General features: G+C 41.1%; 1 protein-coding gene and 2 long non-coding RNA genes across 5 annotated transcripts in view; 1 reads left to right on the forward strand and 2 right to left on the reverse strand.

Moving 5' to 3' along the window:
- The window catches only part of papss1 (3'-phosphoadenosine 5'-phosphosulfate synthase 1), a 34,166-nt gene extending 16,538 nt beyond the window's left edge, over positions 1 to 17,628 (forward strand). For 2 of the 3 annotated variants that reach the window (XM_085409753.1, XM_085409752.1), the window contains 2 exons: positions 211 to 440; positions 13,803 to 14,806. In XM_085409753.1, coding sequence (XP_085265879.1) covers positions 211 to 440; positions 13,803 to 13,941 — 369 coding nt within the window. In that variant the 3' untranslated portion in view covers positions 13,942 to 14,806. Of the gene's footprint in view, positions 1 to 210; positions 441 to 13,802; positions 14,807 to 17,381 lie in introns of those variants that run through there. The other variant, XM_085409755.1, reaches the window with a different exon arrangement.
- On the reverse strand, positions 2,345 to 3,419 carry LOC146667941 (uncharacterized). The gene is made up of 2 exons (XR_014912103.1): positions 3,212 to 3,419; positions 2,345 to 2,739 (listed from the first exon to the last, which is right to left on the reverse strand). It is a non-coding gene; the product is annotated as an uncharacterized LOC146667941 (long non-coding RNA).
- Positions 10,189 to 11,263, reverse strand: LOC146667942 (uncharacterized). Its single transcript, XR_014912104.1, has 2 exons — positions 11,056 to 11,263; positions 10,189 to 10,583 (listed from the first exon to the last, which is right to left on the reverse strand). It is a non-coding gene; the product is annotated as an uncharacterized LOC146667942 (long non-coding RNA).
- Positions 17,629 to 19,576: the final 1,948 nt, after the last annotated feature.

Below are 19,576 nucleotides of genomic sequence, written 5' to 3' on the forward strand. Positions count from 1 at the left end.
TGCAGAAAGGTTGTCGTGCTATTTTGACTCTAGTGTGATTGAGCTATTAACAGTGTCATTGTTGCTGCTTTCATTACCCAGATTGCTGTGTTTTAGTACAGTCTTGCACACTTGTCATAAAGACATATTGTGTGTCTTTATAAATCCCACACAAGTGGAGCAGTGTTAGTTTCACAGCTATAGCATTTTCTTTGTTCTCTCTGTCCACAGGTTCAGTGGCATTGCAGAGCACGAATGGTGGCCGGGGCCAATTTCTACATTGTTGGTCGTGACCCTGCAGGCATGCCTCACCCTGCCACAGGAAAGGACCTGTACGAGCCCACTCACGGAGCCAAGGTGCTCACCATGGCTCCGGGCCTCATCACCCTCGAAATTGTTCCATTTAAGGTTGCTGCTTACAACAAGGTCAAAAGGGCAATGGATTTTTATGATCCAAAAAAGTGAGTACTTTTGTTGAAGGTTTTTCATTTAAGAAAAAACTTTTCCATTTTGTTTCCTTTGTTTTAAATCAATTTATTACAGAGATGGTTCACAGGCAGCGCGCACTCACATTAAATTACATTTGTAGATTTTGTCCAGAGTAATACTTCACATTTAGGTCAATTAGAGTGAGCAGCCTAAACAGAAATTATATTCCTTAAATTAATTACTCATTAGGTCTGTCTTGTATGCAGAAAAAAAAATCCTCATTTTTCTTTCTTGCTTTCTTCTTCTCTCTGTGCCCTAAAAAGCTGAGCCAAGAATAACAGCAATTGTTTTTCATTCGTATACAGTTAAAAGCTTTTGTGCAACACTACGGGCTTTGATGTTGCTCAAAATTACAGAGACCTGCCATTAATTACAGTCTGTATATGGACACTGCACGTTGTGACTAACAACAATCATGCAATTTATTTGGCTTTCCTGCAGTCTGATGCAGCCTGTTCCATCAGGTTGTGCAACTTGGGTTGTGTTCAGCCAGCAGCGTTAAAACTAAATATTGCAGCACTAATCAAAAGATTGCCTTTGTTTTCCATGATGCATGTTTATGATGTAAAGTCCAAAGTGAAGTGCCGATCAGGCACATCTAGTTCTTCTGTGAATCGAAGTACGCTGCCTCCTTGAAATAGTTTGTTTTAAAATGTTATCAGCAGATTTCGTTAAGCAATCGTTGGCTTTGAAGTGACACCACTGGCTTGGTGCTCTGCATGTGAAACATTTACTTGACAGAAAATTTCTGTTGTCTGATTATATAAATAGAATGTGAGGTTTTGTGTTAAAATGGAATGTGTGCTTGAATTATTTTAAGCATCTGACAGTTTATATTATAACCTAAACAGAAAAAAACCAAAGGGAAAAAAATAACTTGCCACATATTGTTAAATGAACATGTATGGAAACAATTCCGTACGCATCATAGCGTGTCAAAGTTTGCTGCAGACTTTGACGCTGTCTGCAGAAAAATTGCACTTTCTGTAATGTGGAACTTTTACTTTGAAGGAACTGTTTGTATTGCACTTTCTGCTCAGTGAGTAGCTGGTGGGTGTTTGCAGAAACGTGTGCATCTTCCATGCAAACTATGTGGTACTGCAGCAAACTGTTAGCGAGCAGTGCAAGGACAAGGAGGTTTTTGGAGTAGCACTGTGTATTTGTTTACACAGTGCATTTTTACCTGATGACTGTCAGGAACCTCCAGCAACCATACTGCTGACTGTTCTCTGAAGCCTCGAGCAAACGGGCTTTATTTTATTTATTTTTTTCAAAATATTACCTCATATTTTATATTTTGTCCATTTTTATATTAATGCTAATGCCAGACATTCAACACAACTCAGCTTCTAAAATCTGCAGTCGTCACTCAGTTAGATTTATGATCTTCTACTCTTTCAAGCACGGTGCCCTTGCCACATTTTAGGTTTAATATGGGCGCTCATTTTAATCACAACACCCCTCAGTCTTTCTCTGAAGCACAATGGCTCAGACCACGGAAGGCTGTTTCTAATTTGACACTCTATAACTTGTTCTCTGAAGAATTTGCCTGGAGCTCTTTTACCTTACTTTCACTGTTTCTTAATGTTTCAGAGCCTCAAGATGTGCACTTTCATGTGATAACAATTTAGCGTTTTAAATAGCACAACTTTGACCCTCTCTGAATGTGAGCCCACTTCAGATAAGTGTGAATGTCTGCTAACAAGATGTTTAAAGTCTTGATTATCCCTCAGAGTAATTTATAAATAAGGATAGCCTGGGCTACACTTATGTAACCAGTATGTAACAAAATATATAAACAATGGGCAAATCAGAAGATTTCAGGAACAACAGGAGCCCAGAGGATGGGTAACCACAATGAAAACACAACTGCAAATGATGAAGCAATAGTTCAACTGTATTTGAAATTTGTGCACTGTATTGCCTTTACAATAACAACCAAAATTGTGTGTGCGCGCACAGATACCCAAAATAAAAAAGAAAAGAATGTTAGACCCGGGTCTTTTAAAGTGTCAATAGGATCCAGATCAGGCCTGTTTGGTGATCTGGTGAGTTATTGGTGTGAGTTCAGTCCACGATCGATGTATGGTTTGCACTGTTTTGTCCTACCACAGTTCAGGCAACCAGACTTCAAGATTCAATTCCAAATGGGCTGTGGCTCGCCATCCATTGCAATGGAAAATTATTCCTCTTCTGCGGATTTCCACAAAGTCTGTAATCCAATGTTCTCCGAGGAGTCTCGGCTCCTTTCTCCAACTCAAAAAACCTGACCTAAGAGTGAGGTCAGAATTACTTCAAATGAACACGGTTCACACTTAACTAACACTTCTGTTTAAAGTATAAATCATGAACAAAATGTGTTTCAATTTCTAATGTTGTACAACTAATCAAATTCTAAACGTTTTCATTACATGGCAATGTAGCTATCACCAATCATTAAAGCAATTCACACTGCTCATTAAAAGCAGCAAACTCAATATACTCTGCTCACGGTCAAGTAACAACAGTGATGAATAAAAGTAACACAATAAAACATTTCAATACAACAGATAGACATACTGTTTTTTCCTTAACCTAACAACAGCTAATAAGTTCTCAACTAACGCTTAACAACGGGAGTGAGCGTTTAGCACACTCGCTAGCTACTTGCATAGTACCGTCACCATTAGCGTTTGTTTTTTGAAGCGAACAACATTAACATTTCAGGATGCCGATCAGCGGCTATAACAGTTTCGTTACTCACCAGTGCAAAGCACTTCGTATTCATAAAACTAGCTTCGGCTATCCAAATCTGGCGGCTAATCAAGCAGACACCAACAGCTTCGCTGTTTCAACAGCTACCACGTTTTCCCCACAGGTACTGCTATGGCGCGTGTGGTCTAAGCAGCCTTAGCAGCGCAACCAAACATGAAAAACAAGGCGGGACAAACAATCCCATTGGTTGGACTGCATTTGTATCCAGGTCAAAAAATAACCTTTGAGAAACAAAATAAATAAATAAATAACACAAATAATGCAATTCCATACAAAATAATTTGGATTTTTTCTTTAGAGTCTCTCTCCAATCATGAGTGCTTTTAACTGAACAAAATAAAACACCTTTAATAATAATTACAATAAACAGTCTCTAATTCCATCTGTTTGCCACTGGGCTACACTCTCCCCTCCTAAATTCATGCAAGTCCCTTTGCATGGGAGATGGCTGTGACCTCACCACTTGAGAGAGTGGCTCCTGGTAAGTTCCAACCTCCTTACTCTCTTGCAAAGCATCAGTAAAAGCTAAGCTCAAGCCTTGGAATAAGGATTGCACAATAGATATCAGTGGATTACCCAACTGGGTGTACTGCAGTCTTCCTGGCGGACCTCTATTCCTCACTGAACGTCAAAGAGTGTCCGTTTTATCACCTTCCACGCTCTGTTGTGAATCTTCTTTGTTAAAGGCCTCAGGCTCACTGTCAGAGTCTTCTCTGCTTAGAAGAACATCTCCCTGAAAGGTGGATGTGTCTGCTAAGTCATTTCCACTTCCAGGTACATCAGCAGCTGAGCGTTTTTCACTCACGGCATCCAAGGCAGTATCCTCCAAAATGATTTCTGCATTTCCATGAGACAAGTCTTCTCTGACTACCGTATCATTAACAGCTAAGCAGTCTTCAGTTAAATTTATCTGTGCTGCCTCACCATCATCGGTGTCAGGGGATGATTTTGGAATCTCGTACAATGTGGTGAATCGAATGGTTTCTCTGGGACGCCTCTCACGAAACCAAACGGTATCCTCCTCTGTCTCAGAAGGTTCAGTCTCATCATACTGTTTAGCTGATTGCCGTGTTACAGGCTTGCGTGTGGAGTTTGTCATAACAGGCTTCTCCTTAGTGGGTGTGACAAAACCACAAGGGAGTAGGAGATCTCGATGGACAGTTCGCCAAGGAGCGTCTCTGTTCTCAGGTTTTATTGTGTAAACTGGGAGATCTCCCGCCTGCTTTACCACCACATAAACATCTGACTCCCACTTATCAGCAAGCTTATGTTTCCCTCTTAGGCGTACAGCACGCACTAAAACTCTGTCTCCTTCTTCCAATTTAGAAGCGGTTACACGCAAGTCAAATCTGGTCTTATTCTTGTCAGCAATTTTTGCTGCGTTTTGTGCCGCGATCCTGTAACTCTCTTCCAGACGTGACTTCAAACTTTGCACATATTGCGAATGTGACTTGTAGCCGTCGTCTCTGAGGGGAAGACCAAAAGCCAGGTCAATGGGCAATCTGGGTTTACGGCCATACATTAATTCATAAGGTGAGTACCCTGTAACGTCGTTCTTTGTACAATTGTACGCATGAACCAATGGTTTCACAAAGCTATGCCACTGTGATTTGTCCTTGTTTTCCAATGTGCCAAGCATGCTCAACAGCGTCCTATTAAAACGCTCTACAGGGTTTCCCCTAGGATGGTAGGGCGTAGTACGAATCTTGTGAACACCCAGGATGTTGCATAGTTCTTTGATGATGTGTGACTCAAAGTCAGGCCCTTGGTCACTATGCAAACGTTCAGGAATGCCGTAATGGACAATGAAATTATCCCACAGGCACTTGGCAACTGTTTGAGCTTTCTGATTGTGAGTTGGGACGGCAATGGCATACTTAGTAAAGTGGTCTGTAAGTACGAGGACGTCCTTAATATTGCTCCTATCAGGCTCAATGGACAAAAAGTCCATACAAACAAGCTCAAGAGGTCTGGTGGACTTTATGGTGACCAAAGGAGCAGCTTTTTCAGGAAGGGATTTTCTCAGAACACAGCGATCACAGGTTTTAACCTTTTTCTCAACATCTGCAGCCATCCTTGGCCAGTAAAACCTTGTTCTCACCAGGTCGAGAGTGCGTTCAATCCCTAAGTGGCCCATATCATCATGGAGGCTATGGAGGACTGTGTCTCGAAACTGCTCTGGAAGAACAAGTTGCCAGGTTACACAACCTCCATCTTGTCGTGTTCGGTACAGTATTTGATTGTGTAGCTCAAGGCGACTGAATTCCCTGATTAGTAAGGGAATATCGGGCAGTTGCTTTCTAACGGTGGGTGGAACCTTGTCCCCAGTCTCGAGTTGAGCTATAATTTCCCTCAAACACGGGTCAGCTCGTTGTTCTGCCCTTAGCTGCTCTACTGGCATATGGGGAATAACTGGTAACCCACCACACTGATCTTCATTCACAAACTCATCTGGTATAGCAGATACAGACATGGCCAAAGAGTCTACCAGGGTGAAAGCACAATCCATCTCTTTGTTTTCACTTGGGCTACAGCCAATGAGGTGCCTCTCACAGATAGCTGGGACCACGTCTGGGCCAAGAGTGACTCCTTGACCAGACAGATGTGTTTCAATGAACCGCTGTATACGTTCCTGCTCTTTTTGTGAAACTGTGTCATTGAGCAGTTCTCCATGTGGTCGTCTTGAAAGACCGTCTGCATCAGAATTTAACTTTCCAGCTCTGTACTGAAGCTGGAAGTTAAACGTGGAGAGTGCTGCTAGCCAACGATAGCTCATTGCATCCAACTTGGCTGTAGACAGAACATATGTTAAGGGATTGCTGTCAGTTACAACCATGAATTGGCTACCATAGAGGTAATCAGAAAATTTTTCTGTAACTGCCCACTTTAGAGCTAAAAACTCTAGTTTGTGGGCAGGGTAGCGAGACTCACTCTTGGACAAACCTCGGCTAGCATATGCTATTACTCTCATCTGCCCCTCCTGCTCCTGATACAAAGCAGCACCCAACCCCATAGTGCTGGCATCCGTATGGAGAGTGTAGGGCAACTTGGGGTCAGCAAAACCCAAGATCGGAGCAGTAGTTAGCTTTTCAATGATCGCTCGGAAAGCTTGTTCACACTCTGGAGTCCATCGCTCACCAAAGGGTTTTTTCGGATCATGATACTGAGGAGTGTTAGCTTTGGGCTTGGTACCTTTGCGAAGGGGTGGGTAACCTGAGGTCAGATTGGTGAGGGGCTTCACTAGGTTAGAATAGCTTTTAATGAAGCGTCTGTAATACCCTGCAAAACCAAGAAAAGACCTCAGTTCTTTCAGATCAGTAGGCACTGGCCAAGTTTGCAGAGCCTTCACTTTTTCAGGGTCAGTCTCCACCCCATTACGAGACACAACATGTCCCAAGTACCTCACTGATGTCTGAAAAAATTTACATTTCTCAGGGGATAATTTCAACCCGTACTCTTTCAGACGGTTGAGAACTTTGATCAGTCGGGTCTCATGTTCTTCCAGCGTTTTAGAGAAAACAATGATGTCATCAAGGAAGACAAGAACCTCCTTCAGGTTCATATCCCCCATGCATTTCTCCATGAGACGCTGAAATGTGCTTGGAGCGTTCGTAATGCCCTGCGGCATACGGTTAAACTCCCAAAATCCAATGGGACAAACGAAAGCTGTCTTCGGTTTGTCAGCCTCTTCAACCTCAATCTGGTAGTAACCAGATTTTAAGTCGAGGACAGAAAACCACTGGGAACCAGTCAGCGTGGAGAAAGTCTCCTCCAAGTTTGGGAGTGCATAAGCATCCTTCACTGTTTGCAGATTGAGCTTCCTGTAATCAACACAGAGACGCACATCCCCATTCTTCTTCCTCACCACCACTATGGGAGAAGAGAAGGGTGATGTGGACTCCCTGATCACACCTGCCTGTTGAAGTTCTAGCAAGTGCTTTCGGACAGCTTCCAGATCATTTGGGTGTATGGGGCGTGCCCTGTGCTTAAATGGAGTCTCATCAGATAGCTTGATTTGGTGTTTTACCTGATTAGTTCTCCCAAAGTCAATGTCATTTTGCGCGAAGACCTCCGGCATATTGGCAAGTTTTTGTGTTACTCTCTCTCTCCACTCAGCACTTATGGGTGAGTCCTCGAAGTTGAAGTTGAGGCCTAGCTTCTGCTTGGTGCTAGAATCTGGTGTCACCACACAATGCTCATGTGAGAGAACACGATGAAATGCACTGATTTCCCCAATCACACACTTCTGGGGAATAACAACATCATGATCCAGCTCATTAGTCATTACGACTGGCACTTTATATGGCGCTTTCTGGGGCAAGTCAATGAGGCAAGGTTTAACTAACACCCCACCTGGCAGTGCTGACAAGGAGGGATGTTCTAAGAGGACAGATTTCTCAGTGGTATGACTGTTTACATCAATGAACCCCTCTAACACTACGGTTTGTCCTGCTGGAACTAGCTGGGGGTCTTTTCCGAGCGAGGTGACCAGACCAAGGCGGTTATCCTTGCACTGCCTGTGTCGCAGCCCCAAAATCTTTAGCACTGCTTTGTAACCATATTGTGATGGTTCATACTCTTCAGGACAGGTATCACGATGGAGTTCGTAAAGTAGATCTAGTGTGTTAGTACCTATCAAAACTAGTGGCTGGGGGACTGTACGAACATCTGGAACCACCAATGCTAGTGTGGGGACTTCAACCTCAGCACCTAAAAACTCTTTGGGGAATACAACATTAATCTCAATGTAGCCTAGATAAGGCACAGATTGGCCATTGGCTCCTTCAACCTCCAAAAGCTCAAAGAGAGGCCGGATCTCATGTTGTGACAGGTTCTGATTGTAAAACGACTGGGGAACAGTGGTGACTTGAGAGCCTGTATCCATTAAGCAGCTAACACAATTGCCCTCTATTTGAACCTGTGCTGTAGTTTTCGCCCCTATTAAACCTTTGGGTAATTTGAAATTACCACGCTCAGCATTCAATGTTAACATGGCACCCTTAGTGGTCACTTTAGGCTTCTTATCAGCGGGACGTGTTTGACCCGTTGCAGTCCCCATCTGTCCCACGACAGGGACTGAATTCAGTTTAACGAAGGTGTGTTTCGGTGTTGGCTTTCCCATAACTGCTGATGGATTCTCAGTTCCTTTCTTTTAGCAGCTACCAGGGCAGGATTTGGATCTGACTCACAGGTGGCCACAATATGACCATCCTCCCCACAACGGAAACAGTACCACGGTTTTGGCTTTACAGTTAAAGCGCTGTGTGGAGGGGGCCCTGGTTCAGTCTTTGCATGGTCAGGTTTTTTAGTTTCATCTTTCTGCATGTGTTCTTTCTTAGAAGCAGTGGGTTTTCTTTGTTTCATGAGTGCTGTCAATTGACTCTTCAAGTCAGCAACTTGCTTCTTTAACTTACTTAGGTCACTTGATTCAGATTCAGCTTGTGTTTCGCTTGTTTCCTGAACACTCTTGTCTATGGGAGACAACCTTAGGTTTGGTAGTACCAAGGTGCCGTTTCATTCTACTAGTTTTTGTTTCTTGCCTATTTTCTGCAGTACGCAGCAGCAACAAAAGCTCAGCGAGTGATGGGGGTTGTCGATCCTTAAGTTCTAGCTGCAAGACAGCAAGCAAGTCATGATTCCAACAACCCCTGTAAAATTGTTTCAGGAGGTGTTTGTCGACCTCTTGTGGCTGTACACCTCCCCTGCGTACAGTACGGTTCAATGCCACCTGCAGGCGATGCAGGTAAGCTGAGGGTTTTTCTCCAGGATCTTGCAACGTGTTCATGAACCTCACCAACAATTCCTCCCCATCCTCAATTGTGCCAAAGGCAGATTCCAATAATTGCAGGTAGGTAGATGGTGGCGCTTCAGGTCCAAGATGTCGAACTACATCTGAAGCAGGAATGAGGAGGCTCTCGAGAATTTTATGAGTCTTCTCCAAGTCAGAAACAGAAGTGTCCTCCATCATTAAATCAACATGAGAGCGCCAAGTATCATAATCAGCTTCATTATATGGCCGGGGAATCTTCCCAGAAAAAGCTCTCAGTCTCAAGGTGGAATGGGTACGTGACATCTTATCATCACTCTTTACAATGTGTTCAACCACAATTCTCTGTACGTCTGGTGGGTTAAGCTCACCAGGATTTACAGTCAGGGATCTCTTGGTTCCAGAGCTTAAAGTCGGTGTGCGATATTCATCATCAGCGTGGCCAAGCTTAGGACAGACTGAAATACCAGCTGATTCAATAAAAGTAGCAGGGGTCTGGCTGGGCCTGTCAGTATGATCAACTTCCTCTATTTCAACCTCAGTACTGAGTGCAACACTTTCTTCGGCGACACCCACAGACTTTTCAATTTTTGTCATCACCTCTCTCAGTACCTCTTCAAAATCTTTCCCACTTAGCTTGGCTATTCCTCGCAGTTCACTCAGGTAAGTATCTGTGACACTCCCCCCAACTCTCTGGGAATAAACATCTGTCAAAGCATGTACAGAAAATACTACATCAGGATTGGCAGCTGAGGGGTGGACATAGGGCAACAAGGGTCCTAATGTTTGCACTGCTACTCCTGAGTTATACTCCACTATCTGATCCTTGTTGAATTCAGATACTTGATCATCAATGGTGAGGACCCTACTAATAGAGCCGTACTGCTTTAAGAACTCAAAAATCTCTTCATCCTTTTCTGATCCTGTTACCCCACGCACTATGACAGCATTTGGGACCTTAATACCTAATTTTTCAACAAAATCCATCTTTTGGTGCGACAGACGGTCTTACCAAAAGCTCAATCACACAAAATATGCTTCACTATCGTCACCCATTAATTCAAGGCTCCTGGCTGGCTCGCCACTTTTACACTGTAACCAGTATGTAACAAAATATATAAACAATGGGCAAATCAGAAGATTTCAGGAACAACAGGAGCCCAGAGGATGGGTAACCACAATGAAAACACAACTGCAAATGATGAAGCAATAGTTCAACTGTATTTGAAATTTGTGCACTGTATTGCCTTTACAATAACAACCAAAATTGTGTGTGCGCGCACAGATACCCAAAATAAAAAAGAAAAGAATGTTAGACCCGGGTCTTTTAAAGTGTCAATAGGATCCAGATCAGGCCTGTTTGGTGATCTGGTGAGTTATTGGTGTGAGTTCAGTCCACGATCGATGTATGGTTTGCACTGTTTTGTCCTACCACAGTTCAGGCAACCAGACTTCAAGATTCAATTCCAAATGGGCTGTGGCTCGCCATCCATTGCAATGGAAAATTATTCCTCTTCTGCGGATTTCCACAAAGTCTGTAATCCAATGTTCTCCGAGGAGTCTCGGCTCCTTTCTCCAACTCAAAAAACCTGACCTAAGAGTGAGGTCAGAATTACTTCAAATGAACACGGTTCACACTTAACTAACACTTCTGTTTAAAGTATAAATCATGAACAAAATGTGTTTCAATTTCTAATGTTGTACAACTAATCAAATTCTAAACGTTTTCATTACATGGCAATGTAGCTATCACCAATCATTAAAGCAATTCACACTGCTCATTAAAAGCAGCAAACTCAATATACTCTGCTCACGGTCAAGTAACAACAGTGATGAATAAAAGTAACACAATAAAACATTTCAATACAACAGATAGACATACTGTTTTTTCCTTAACCTAACAACAGCTAATAAGTTCTCAACTAACGCTTAACAACGGGAGTGAGCGTTTAGCACACTCGCTAGCTACTTGCATAGTACCGTCACCATTAGCGTTTGTTTTTTGAAGCGAACAACATTAACATTTCAGGATGCCGATCAGCGGCTATAACAGTTTCGTTACTCACCAGTGCAAAGCACTTCGTATTCATAAAACTAGCTTCGGCTATCCAAATCTGGCGGCTAATCAAGCAGACACCAACAGCTTCGCTGTTTCAACAGCTACCACGTTTTCCCCACAGGTACTGCTATGGCGCGTGTGGTCTAAGCAGCCTTAGCAGCGCAACCAAACATGAAAAACAAGGCGGGACAAACAATCCCATTGGTTGGACTGCATTTGTATCCAGGTCAAAAAATAACCTTTGAGAAACAAAATAAATAAATAAATAACACAAATAATGCAATTCCATACAAAATAATTTGGATTTTTTCTTTAGAGTCTCTCTCCAATCATGAGTGCTTTTAACTGAACAAAATAAAACACCTTTAATAATAATTACAATAAACAGTCTCTAATTCCATCTGTTTGCCACTGGGCTACACTTAGCACTGGTCTAAGATGAAGACTGTCTTTGGCTGACTACTTCACACAGCGCTGTTCAGAACTTTTCATGTGACCTCAAATGTGCAGCGAGAAACCATCAATCATAAAAATATAAAGGAGAGGATCTCAGAACGTGTGAAAGATACTTAAAAAAAACGTTTGGAGAGGAGAATTCAGTCTCAATATTAGAAAGCATTTCCTTCGTGCAGACAGTGAGTCTGACAGTTTGATTGTATTGTGTGTTACCCAAAAGTGGTGATGCTTATTTTATATTATCCATCCATTTTCTTAACCGCTCGTCCAATTCAGGGTCCTGAGGGGACTCGAGCTTATCCCAACTGTGATCGGGCAAAAGAAGGGCTACACCCTGGACTGGCTGTCAGTCTGTCAGTGTTCATACCTACAGCCAATTTAGAGTCACCCTAACATGCATAACAGTCTTTGGACTGAAATACGGGAATGCTTAAGCAGGCTCTGGATTCCAGGACCAAAGACTATTTTTCTTTAATTGTAATAATTTAAATCTGTATTAGAATCAGTCAAGGTTGCATTAAACCGCAAACCGTAAAAGTTTAATAACTGTCATTTTAAGGTGCCACAAATCATGGTTATTGTAGTTAATTGAAACTAAAACTAGGAGAGAAAAAAAATCATTTTAGCTAACTAAAAGAAAAAGAAAAACTTGACTACTGAAAAAGATTAAAAATGATTTTGTGAACTTGGAAGACTCCAATAAAATTATTGAGGTAAAACGGTTAGTTTTTATGTACATCTTGCCTCTGACATATAACCTGCAACAATAACTATTTAAAAAAAAAAAACTAAAACTAGTGCTGAAACTAATGAAAACAACACTAAAACCAAACTTTTTCTAAACAATAAAAACTGAACTGCAACAGTAAAATGCACTCTGGAAACTTGACTGAATTAAAAAGATAAGTCAAAACGAAATAAAAATTTTTTTTTAAACTAATAACAAAATCATAATATAAACCATAAAACGTTTTCTTGACAGTGTTGTTTTAAAAAAAACTAAACCTTTTGCTCTTGAATGGGAAGAACAAACCAACAAAAGGGTTTCTGAATTAAGTCCGCCAGCCGACTGGGATCTTTCTGTGTGGGTTCTCTCAGGATACTCCATTTTCCTCTAAAAGTCCAAAACATGCAAGTTAGGTTAACACCCAGACTTCCTTATATATCCAGCTTACTGACATACCTGTTTATTTAGGCTTTTTGCAGGTTTTATGCAGTGCTTCCCTTCAAGGCGGTCTCAGGGGAAACACTGTTAATACTGTTCATGTAGCATCTAGCTCTAGAACCTCAGTAAGCACAGTTTGCCCTGCAACAGTGGGAAATGCATTTGAGGTCTGTGAGTTCACTCAGAAGATGCTTCAATTAAAATCAAATCATTGAAGAATGTTGCATGATCACAAATACAGGGTCTATCAAATCTGATTATAAAATACAAAATGTTTCCCCTGCGAACGCACGGCATTTGTCCATACACTAGTCAAGAGAGGTCCCACCAGTTCCTCCTGGTTTCAGCTGTTTTTATTCATTCTCTCTGCTCTCATATGGAGCTTTTTCACTGTAGAAAACCACTGTTTTCACTGTAACTGGCTTAACTGCAAATATCAGATCGTCTAGCCGATGAACACAATGGGCCAGGCGGACACAAATATGACTCCAAATAAAAGCCAGCGTTTCTCAGTTACTGCTGTTATCAAGCAGCTGCGATTATATGTTGGTATTTTCTGCAAAGCTTCCCCAACACAGCTGCCTTTTTCCAGTTTAAACCCAGGATTAAAGAAATGCAGATTCTCTCACTTCGTCATGGTTTGCAGCAACAGCTATCGTGAGGCAGATAGCAGCACAACACAGGCGCATAAATCACAGCGCAACATGTTGACAGTCAGCTGCACTGGCCTCCTTTTCCAGCCACCACTGCTATGGCATGCTGGTGCTTGCCGGATCGTGTGACATTATCTCTCCTGCCACAGAGTGATTTTGCAGGAATGTCATGCTGTGAGAAATGGTCAGCATATGAAATGTCATTCATAAATATATTCTCATATGCAAACAATCATCATGTCAAATTTCACAGGGTGGGATGTGTCACAAGAGAGTGTCATAAAAGCTTCATTTTTGGTTTGCAGAAATGTTAACTGGCCTGCTCCTTGATCCAACTGATTGTAAAAGAGCAGCTGGCTCTGTTGGGCGTGCCGTTGATCGGCATCTTTTCACTGATTGAAGTAGATCTGTTATTCAAAGCTCCCCTGCTTTTTGTGTGTGTCTCTCTCACACTCTCTGTCTTTTTGTTTTTAATTACAGCCATCAAGATTACGATTTCATCTCAGGCACACGCATGCGTAAAATGGCTCGCGAGGGAGAGAACCCTCCCGACGGCTTCATGGCGCCCAAAGCCTGGGCCGTGTTGAAAGAGTACTACAAGTCACTGGAGAAGGCCTAAAGGTCAGGTCTCAGCTGGGGGGGAGGAAAAACGTGACAAAAAACATGGGAACACAGTGGTGGTTTCTACTGAGGTTTGGGACCACTCACTCATTTCTATCACAAACTTCACTCACTCTGGCTTCTGTCATGGTTTTAGTCTTATCTGTGTTTTAGCTGTATGTGCTTTATTTAACTAAACCTCTCCTCTGACTATGAAATGTAGAAGCACAGGTCAGTATACTAAGAAGATATTCTTTACTAACATGACAACTGTAAGTTCTGATCAGTGGTTAAGAGTGTTGTTTTTAAACATCCAAATGATGATGAAGAGTCACTGTTGACCAGTACTCAAATATTCGGGAGAAGTTGTTACAATTTGTCCTAGTATTTAAAATGTTACTCAACTCACTAGAGTCGACTTAACGCTGTTCCTTCTTTACTGTATGCATACACGCAGGTGTGGTAGTGGCTCAAATGTTACTGTACACAAGTGTTTAAAGTAAAAATTGAGTGCCTTGGTCCTCAAAGTCAGTTCACATGTTCACATTGAAGTTGGACACCTGCCTCTTCTATCACTGGTTGTATTTTTACATTGAAATGGTCCAGTATGTCAAGAAAATTGTGAAAAACAGATCAGCGGTTATGTTTTTTTTGTTTGTTTGTTTTTTACCGTATAGTGCAGTCTTTCTTAAACTTGTAGAAAAACGTATCACTCCATTTTAATTTTGCTTTTTTGTGTGTTGTGTTTGTAGCTTTGCTGCTTTGAGATCTATTTACTTTTTTTCTCCCATGTCATGTATTGCTAATATTTTATTGTGCTTCACCATGGGATCAGATTTGTAATCTTTCCTTGTCCAATAAATCATTTTTAGCCAAAAGAACAATTTGTGTACCTTTTTCTTTCTCTAAACTTAAGTTGTTAGATACATTAAGGAACACGTCTTAAGGCACACCAAAGAGATTTATATACATAAAATATTCTCAAAGATTTCTTCTTCTTTTTTTTTTTTTTTTAATTGACAGCTAGGAATTTGGTTTATTCTAGAAATTAACTGTTATCTCACGGTGGCTGTTTATATTTTGGCAGCTAAATGCGTTCACTTGCTTTCAATCGACTCGGTCATCTGAATGAACAATGAACTCTGGAGATTTACATTTCTCCGCCTTAGTGAGCATTGTCTGCTGGAACGTCAGTTCACCCCCCAGTTGGTCATTATGTATATTGAGCTGTATATTGAATAAGACAGACCTTCTAGTGACCCCAATCAAACTTAAACACACTTCCACGCTGTATACAATGATCTGCAGCTGGCTCCCAGATGCAGTGAAAGTGGAACCTGCAGGGTTAAGTCCAGACCCGGGAAGAGTAGATCTGTCAGAGACCCTGGATATTTCATCTAACCCAGCTCCAAGATGTAATGAAGAGACCTGTCAGCAGCAAATTTTTCCACCTTTCACCAGATCTTGTTTAATCTCAAATGGTAATCAAGCTAGGACTTTGGGGCAACTTCAAAAGCAGAGCTATTTTTTCACACGGAAAATGATCAAATGATTTTTTTCCCCCCTCTCTTAAGGAGATTGCCTTATGATTTCTGTTGTCCTTTTAACTGTCTGGAGAGGATCAGTGCTCTCTGGGTGATGCAGGTGTCTGTTACTGTGTGTATCTATAACCTCTTGATGTTATCTCAGTTGTAGCATGCTCAGTGTATTTTACTTCTGGGTCCATTTTCACCTTGCTTGCACCATAATCAGATCTTGCTTTGAAATTTTTCACCCTTTTGAAGGTGTGTTACTACATGGCAAACTGCCAGAGTGACTTGCTGTTCGTATGACTTGAAGGACTATTGTACAACTTTTTTTTTTTTTTTTAAACCACACATTTAGTGTCATCTTCAAAGGAGGTGTAGATTTTGCAATATGTACACTTATGTTTAATGTGCTAAAGCATACTTTAATATATTCTTTTGAATCGAGGTAAGCATTTTCACTGCTGTGTAAATATGAAATATGTTTGCAGTGTAGTGATCATGTATGGTTGTATCATTTCAGCAGTTTTTAATATGCCAAAACTATTTTACATGTATAAAGGTTCACAACACTAAATGTTCTTAAATTACTCCTGAAAAAACTGAGAACAACACATACAAAACATTAAAAACTCAAATGAGGAAGCACTATCAATGACCAAAAAGCACCAATGAAAAATGTTAAACAAATACATGAAATATGGAAGCACAATGTATAAATTAAACAGTGTTTTAAAAAAACAAAAAAGCACAATAAAAGCAGAATAAAGGATAAAAAAACAAACCAAGATAAAAGGTGTGAGCAGAAGTAAAAGGGGGAAATCATTTAAAATAAAAGCTGTTTCAAAGATGTGGGTCTTTGGTTTGGCTTTAGTCTGCTGTCCTTAGGTGCACAGACGTGGGCCATAATCATGGATAGTTGTCTCACCGTAAGTTTTAGTTCTGCCTTTTGGGACCTGGGGGTTCTAATAAGCTCATAATTAAAAAGCAGTTCCGATAAATAGTCAGGATTAAAACCATTAAGAGCCTTAAAAACCGGTATAAGAATCTTAAAATCTATTCCGACAGGAAACCAGTGCAGAGACTCTAAAGCTGGTATTACATGTGCTCTCTTTATGGCCTTGGTCAGAACCCATGCAGCTGACTATTGGGGTAGCTGGCGTCGAATCAATCCTAAGGAAATAAAAATGTGTAACAATGTCTCTGCATTGGCTCAAGAGAGAAACTGTTGTACTCTGGCAATATTCTCCCAGTGATTAAAATTCAGACTTAGCTGCATGTTTGATGTATTGCTTAGAACTAAGATCTGGGACAAAGATGACAACTGAATTGTTTCTACTGTTTTGGAGGGAATCAGTACCAGTAAGTGCAAATGTCCTGATAGTTTCTCTCATGATGTGAATCTCCAGTTTCACCACATCCCAAAGGTGCTCTGCTGCATTAAGATCTGGTGACTGTGGAGGCCATTAGAGTACAGTGAAGTCTTTATGATGTTCAAGAAAGCAGTTTGAGATGATTTGAGCTTTGTGACATGGTGTGTTATCCTGGTAGAAGCATCCATTAGAAGATGGGTTCATTGTAATGATGAAGGATTGGACACACTCAGCAGTAACACTCAGGCTATAGCGTTGATGCTCAATTGGTACTAGGGGGCCCAAAGTGTCCCAGGAAAATATCTCTTCAGACCAGTAAACATATTTCTATTGTCATCTTTTGGTTTGTGTGAATTGTAGCATCAGCTCCATGTTCCTGGGTGATACCTTGTGTGGTGTTCTGCTTCAAGGTCTGATGTGTAGTGCATTCAGAGATGCTCTTCTGCATACCTTGGATGCAACAGCTTGAAGCAGTCTGTGCATTCTCTTCTAACCTCTGGCAATAGCAAGGTATTGTCTCGCGGAGAACTGCCGCTCACTGGATGTTTTCTCTTTTTCAGACCATTCTCTGGAAACACTCCACATGGTTACTGTGGGAAAATGGCAGTATAGATCAACAGGTTCTGAAATCCTCCGACCAGTCCATCTGGCACCAACAACCATACCACATTCAAAGTCACTTTCACCTTTTATTACCTTCTTCTGATTGAGATTAACCAGTTCCTGCCACATGACTGGCTGGTGAGATATTTGCGTTAACAAGCAGCTGAACAAGTGTATCTAATAAAGTGAGTGTATTTCAGATGGAACTAATAAAAATGACTAAAGAAAAACTAATTCATTCAGTTTCTGTTAGTGTCAGCCTCCAAATCTCTTTTTCCTACACAGTTAAAACACAACAAACAAACTCTCATCACTTTTTGTGTCTTTAAGACTTTCGATATACGTCAACAACTGCCTAAAAACTGAACACTGACACCATATAAATTCTTGGTTCTGCCTTAAGAGACTGTACCAGTGTAGTCTTTCTCCTGTGCATACATACATGCAGTAATATCATTGCCATGTCATCCTATACCACCAAAAGGTTCTGTTTTTTATATAGAATCAAGCTGCATTCATCTCCAGTTTACATACATCTGGTTCGAGTTTCATTCAAAGGCAGCTTTGACAAAAACAAGCTTTACTTTGAAAAGTGTCACACAGCAATACAGCACTATAAAACTCAAGAAGAGTCGTGTTCCTTAGTGATGGCTCTGACTGTGTGCTGTCGGTCATCATCGGCAGAAATCACTTTTTTTTTTTATGACCATCTGGATGGTGATGATGACAGTGGAGTGAGCTGTCTCACATATTGTTTTACGAAGTGGGTTTTTAGGAAGTTCTCACATGTGGTTAGCATCCTGCATTGTTCTCGTATTTAGGAGCAATATGTTTCTGGACTATGATGCTCCTAGAAAGGTTTTGTTTATTAAATTAAGCCACTGTATGAATACGGTAGGGTAGATTAAAATTTGATCAATGAACAGGAACAGTAAAGCCACAGTTGATTGAGTCTAATCAGGAAAATCAAGGTAAAGATTCTTTAAATCATTGTTTATGTCCAGTTCACTTAGTCTTTTTATGCTATATGTGCAATAACGTAGACTGCACGGCAGGTTATATAACTATTAATGGGGATTACTATAGTGGTGGTCTCCTTCCTCCTCCACTTGGGATTACTGACCTGTTTAATCTGTATGGTGGGAACGTACCATGGGCCCCACTGTTCAAGGATGCCATAATGAATACACAGTGTTGGGAAGGTTACTTTTAAAATGTATTCCACTACAGATTACAGAATACATGCCCCAAAATTTATTTCGTAACATATTCCGTTACATTACTCAATGAGAGTAATGTAGTCTGAATACTTTGGATTGCTTAATATACTGTCATGCTTTTTACAGCTACATGACTGTACTATTGCTGTGTGATTTATTACTATTACTCAAGGTTACTCGCCATACCAATACCAACTACATTTTTAAATCTTAATATAAAACGAGTAACAGTAGGGTGGACATTAGGTAAGGCTGCTTTGAGCAGCGATCTCGTATAGAAAACTGTTCCGCGTGTATATAAAGCAGGTCCGCGGCTCCGAACCGTAGTAAAGGGACCTCTGGCTAATACATCGGGTTCCGGTGTCGTGCCAAATTATGTGTCCCCCACAGAATTTGTTTCCCCTGCGTTGGCACCTTGGCACAACATCGGACGGGATTATTTAAATAAACCAATGACATTTTGATCATTATTTGTATCCTTCTGTAGCTGTACAGAACTGTACTGAGCTAAAACCTCCAAAATTTTAGGAGCAATAAGTCTTTGGACAGGGGGAACAAAGTGTGGCAGGATCAGCTTGATATTAATTGTATCCCACTGTAACTTTACTGTATGAAGAGCTAACATCTCCAAAATTTCTGGAGTAGTCAGTCATTATAAGAAGTGTGTATGAACTAAAAATCACAAATGTGGGATACCATTTGTCCATGATTTTGAAAGGCCAGTTCATGCTCCCGACACAGGGGAAACAAATTCTGTCGGGGATACCTAGTTTGGCACGACACCAGTACATGTATTCCATTTACTCCCCAACACTGTGAATACACATAGTACACTCTATCATTTCTGAGGTATTAAATAAATAAAAGTCACCTGACGTTTAACAGCTTCTAAAGTAATAGAGATCTAACCAGGTGTAAAACAACACATAACA

Source organism: Rhamphochromis longiceps, linkage group LG6 (assembly GCF_057381845.1).
Source record: "Rhamphochromis longiceps isolate RC_006_pf linkage group LG6, R_longiceps_female_GT1.1, whole genome shotgun sequence".
NCBI lineage: Eukaryota > Metazoa > Chordata > Actinopteri > Cichliformes > Cichlidae > Rhamphochromis > Rhamphochromis longiceps.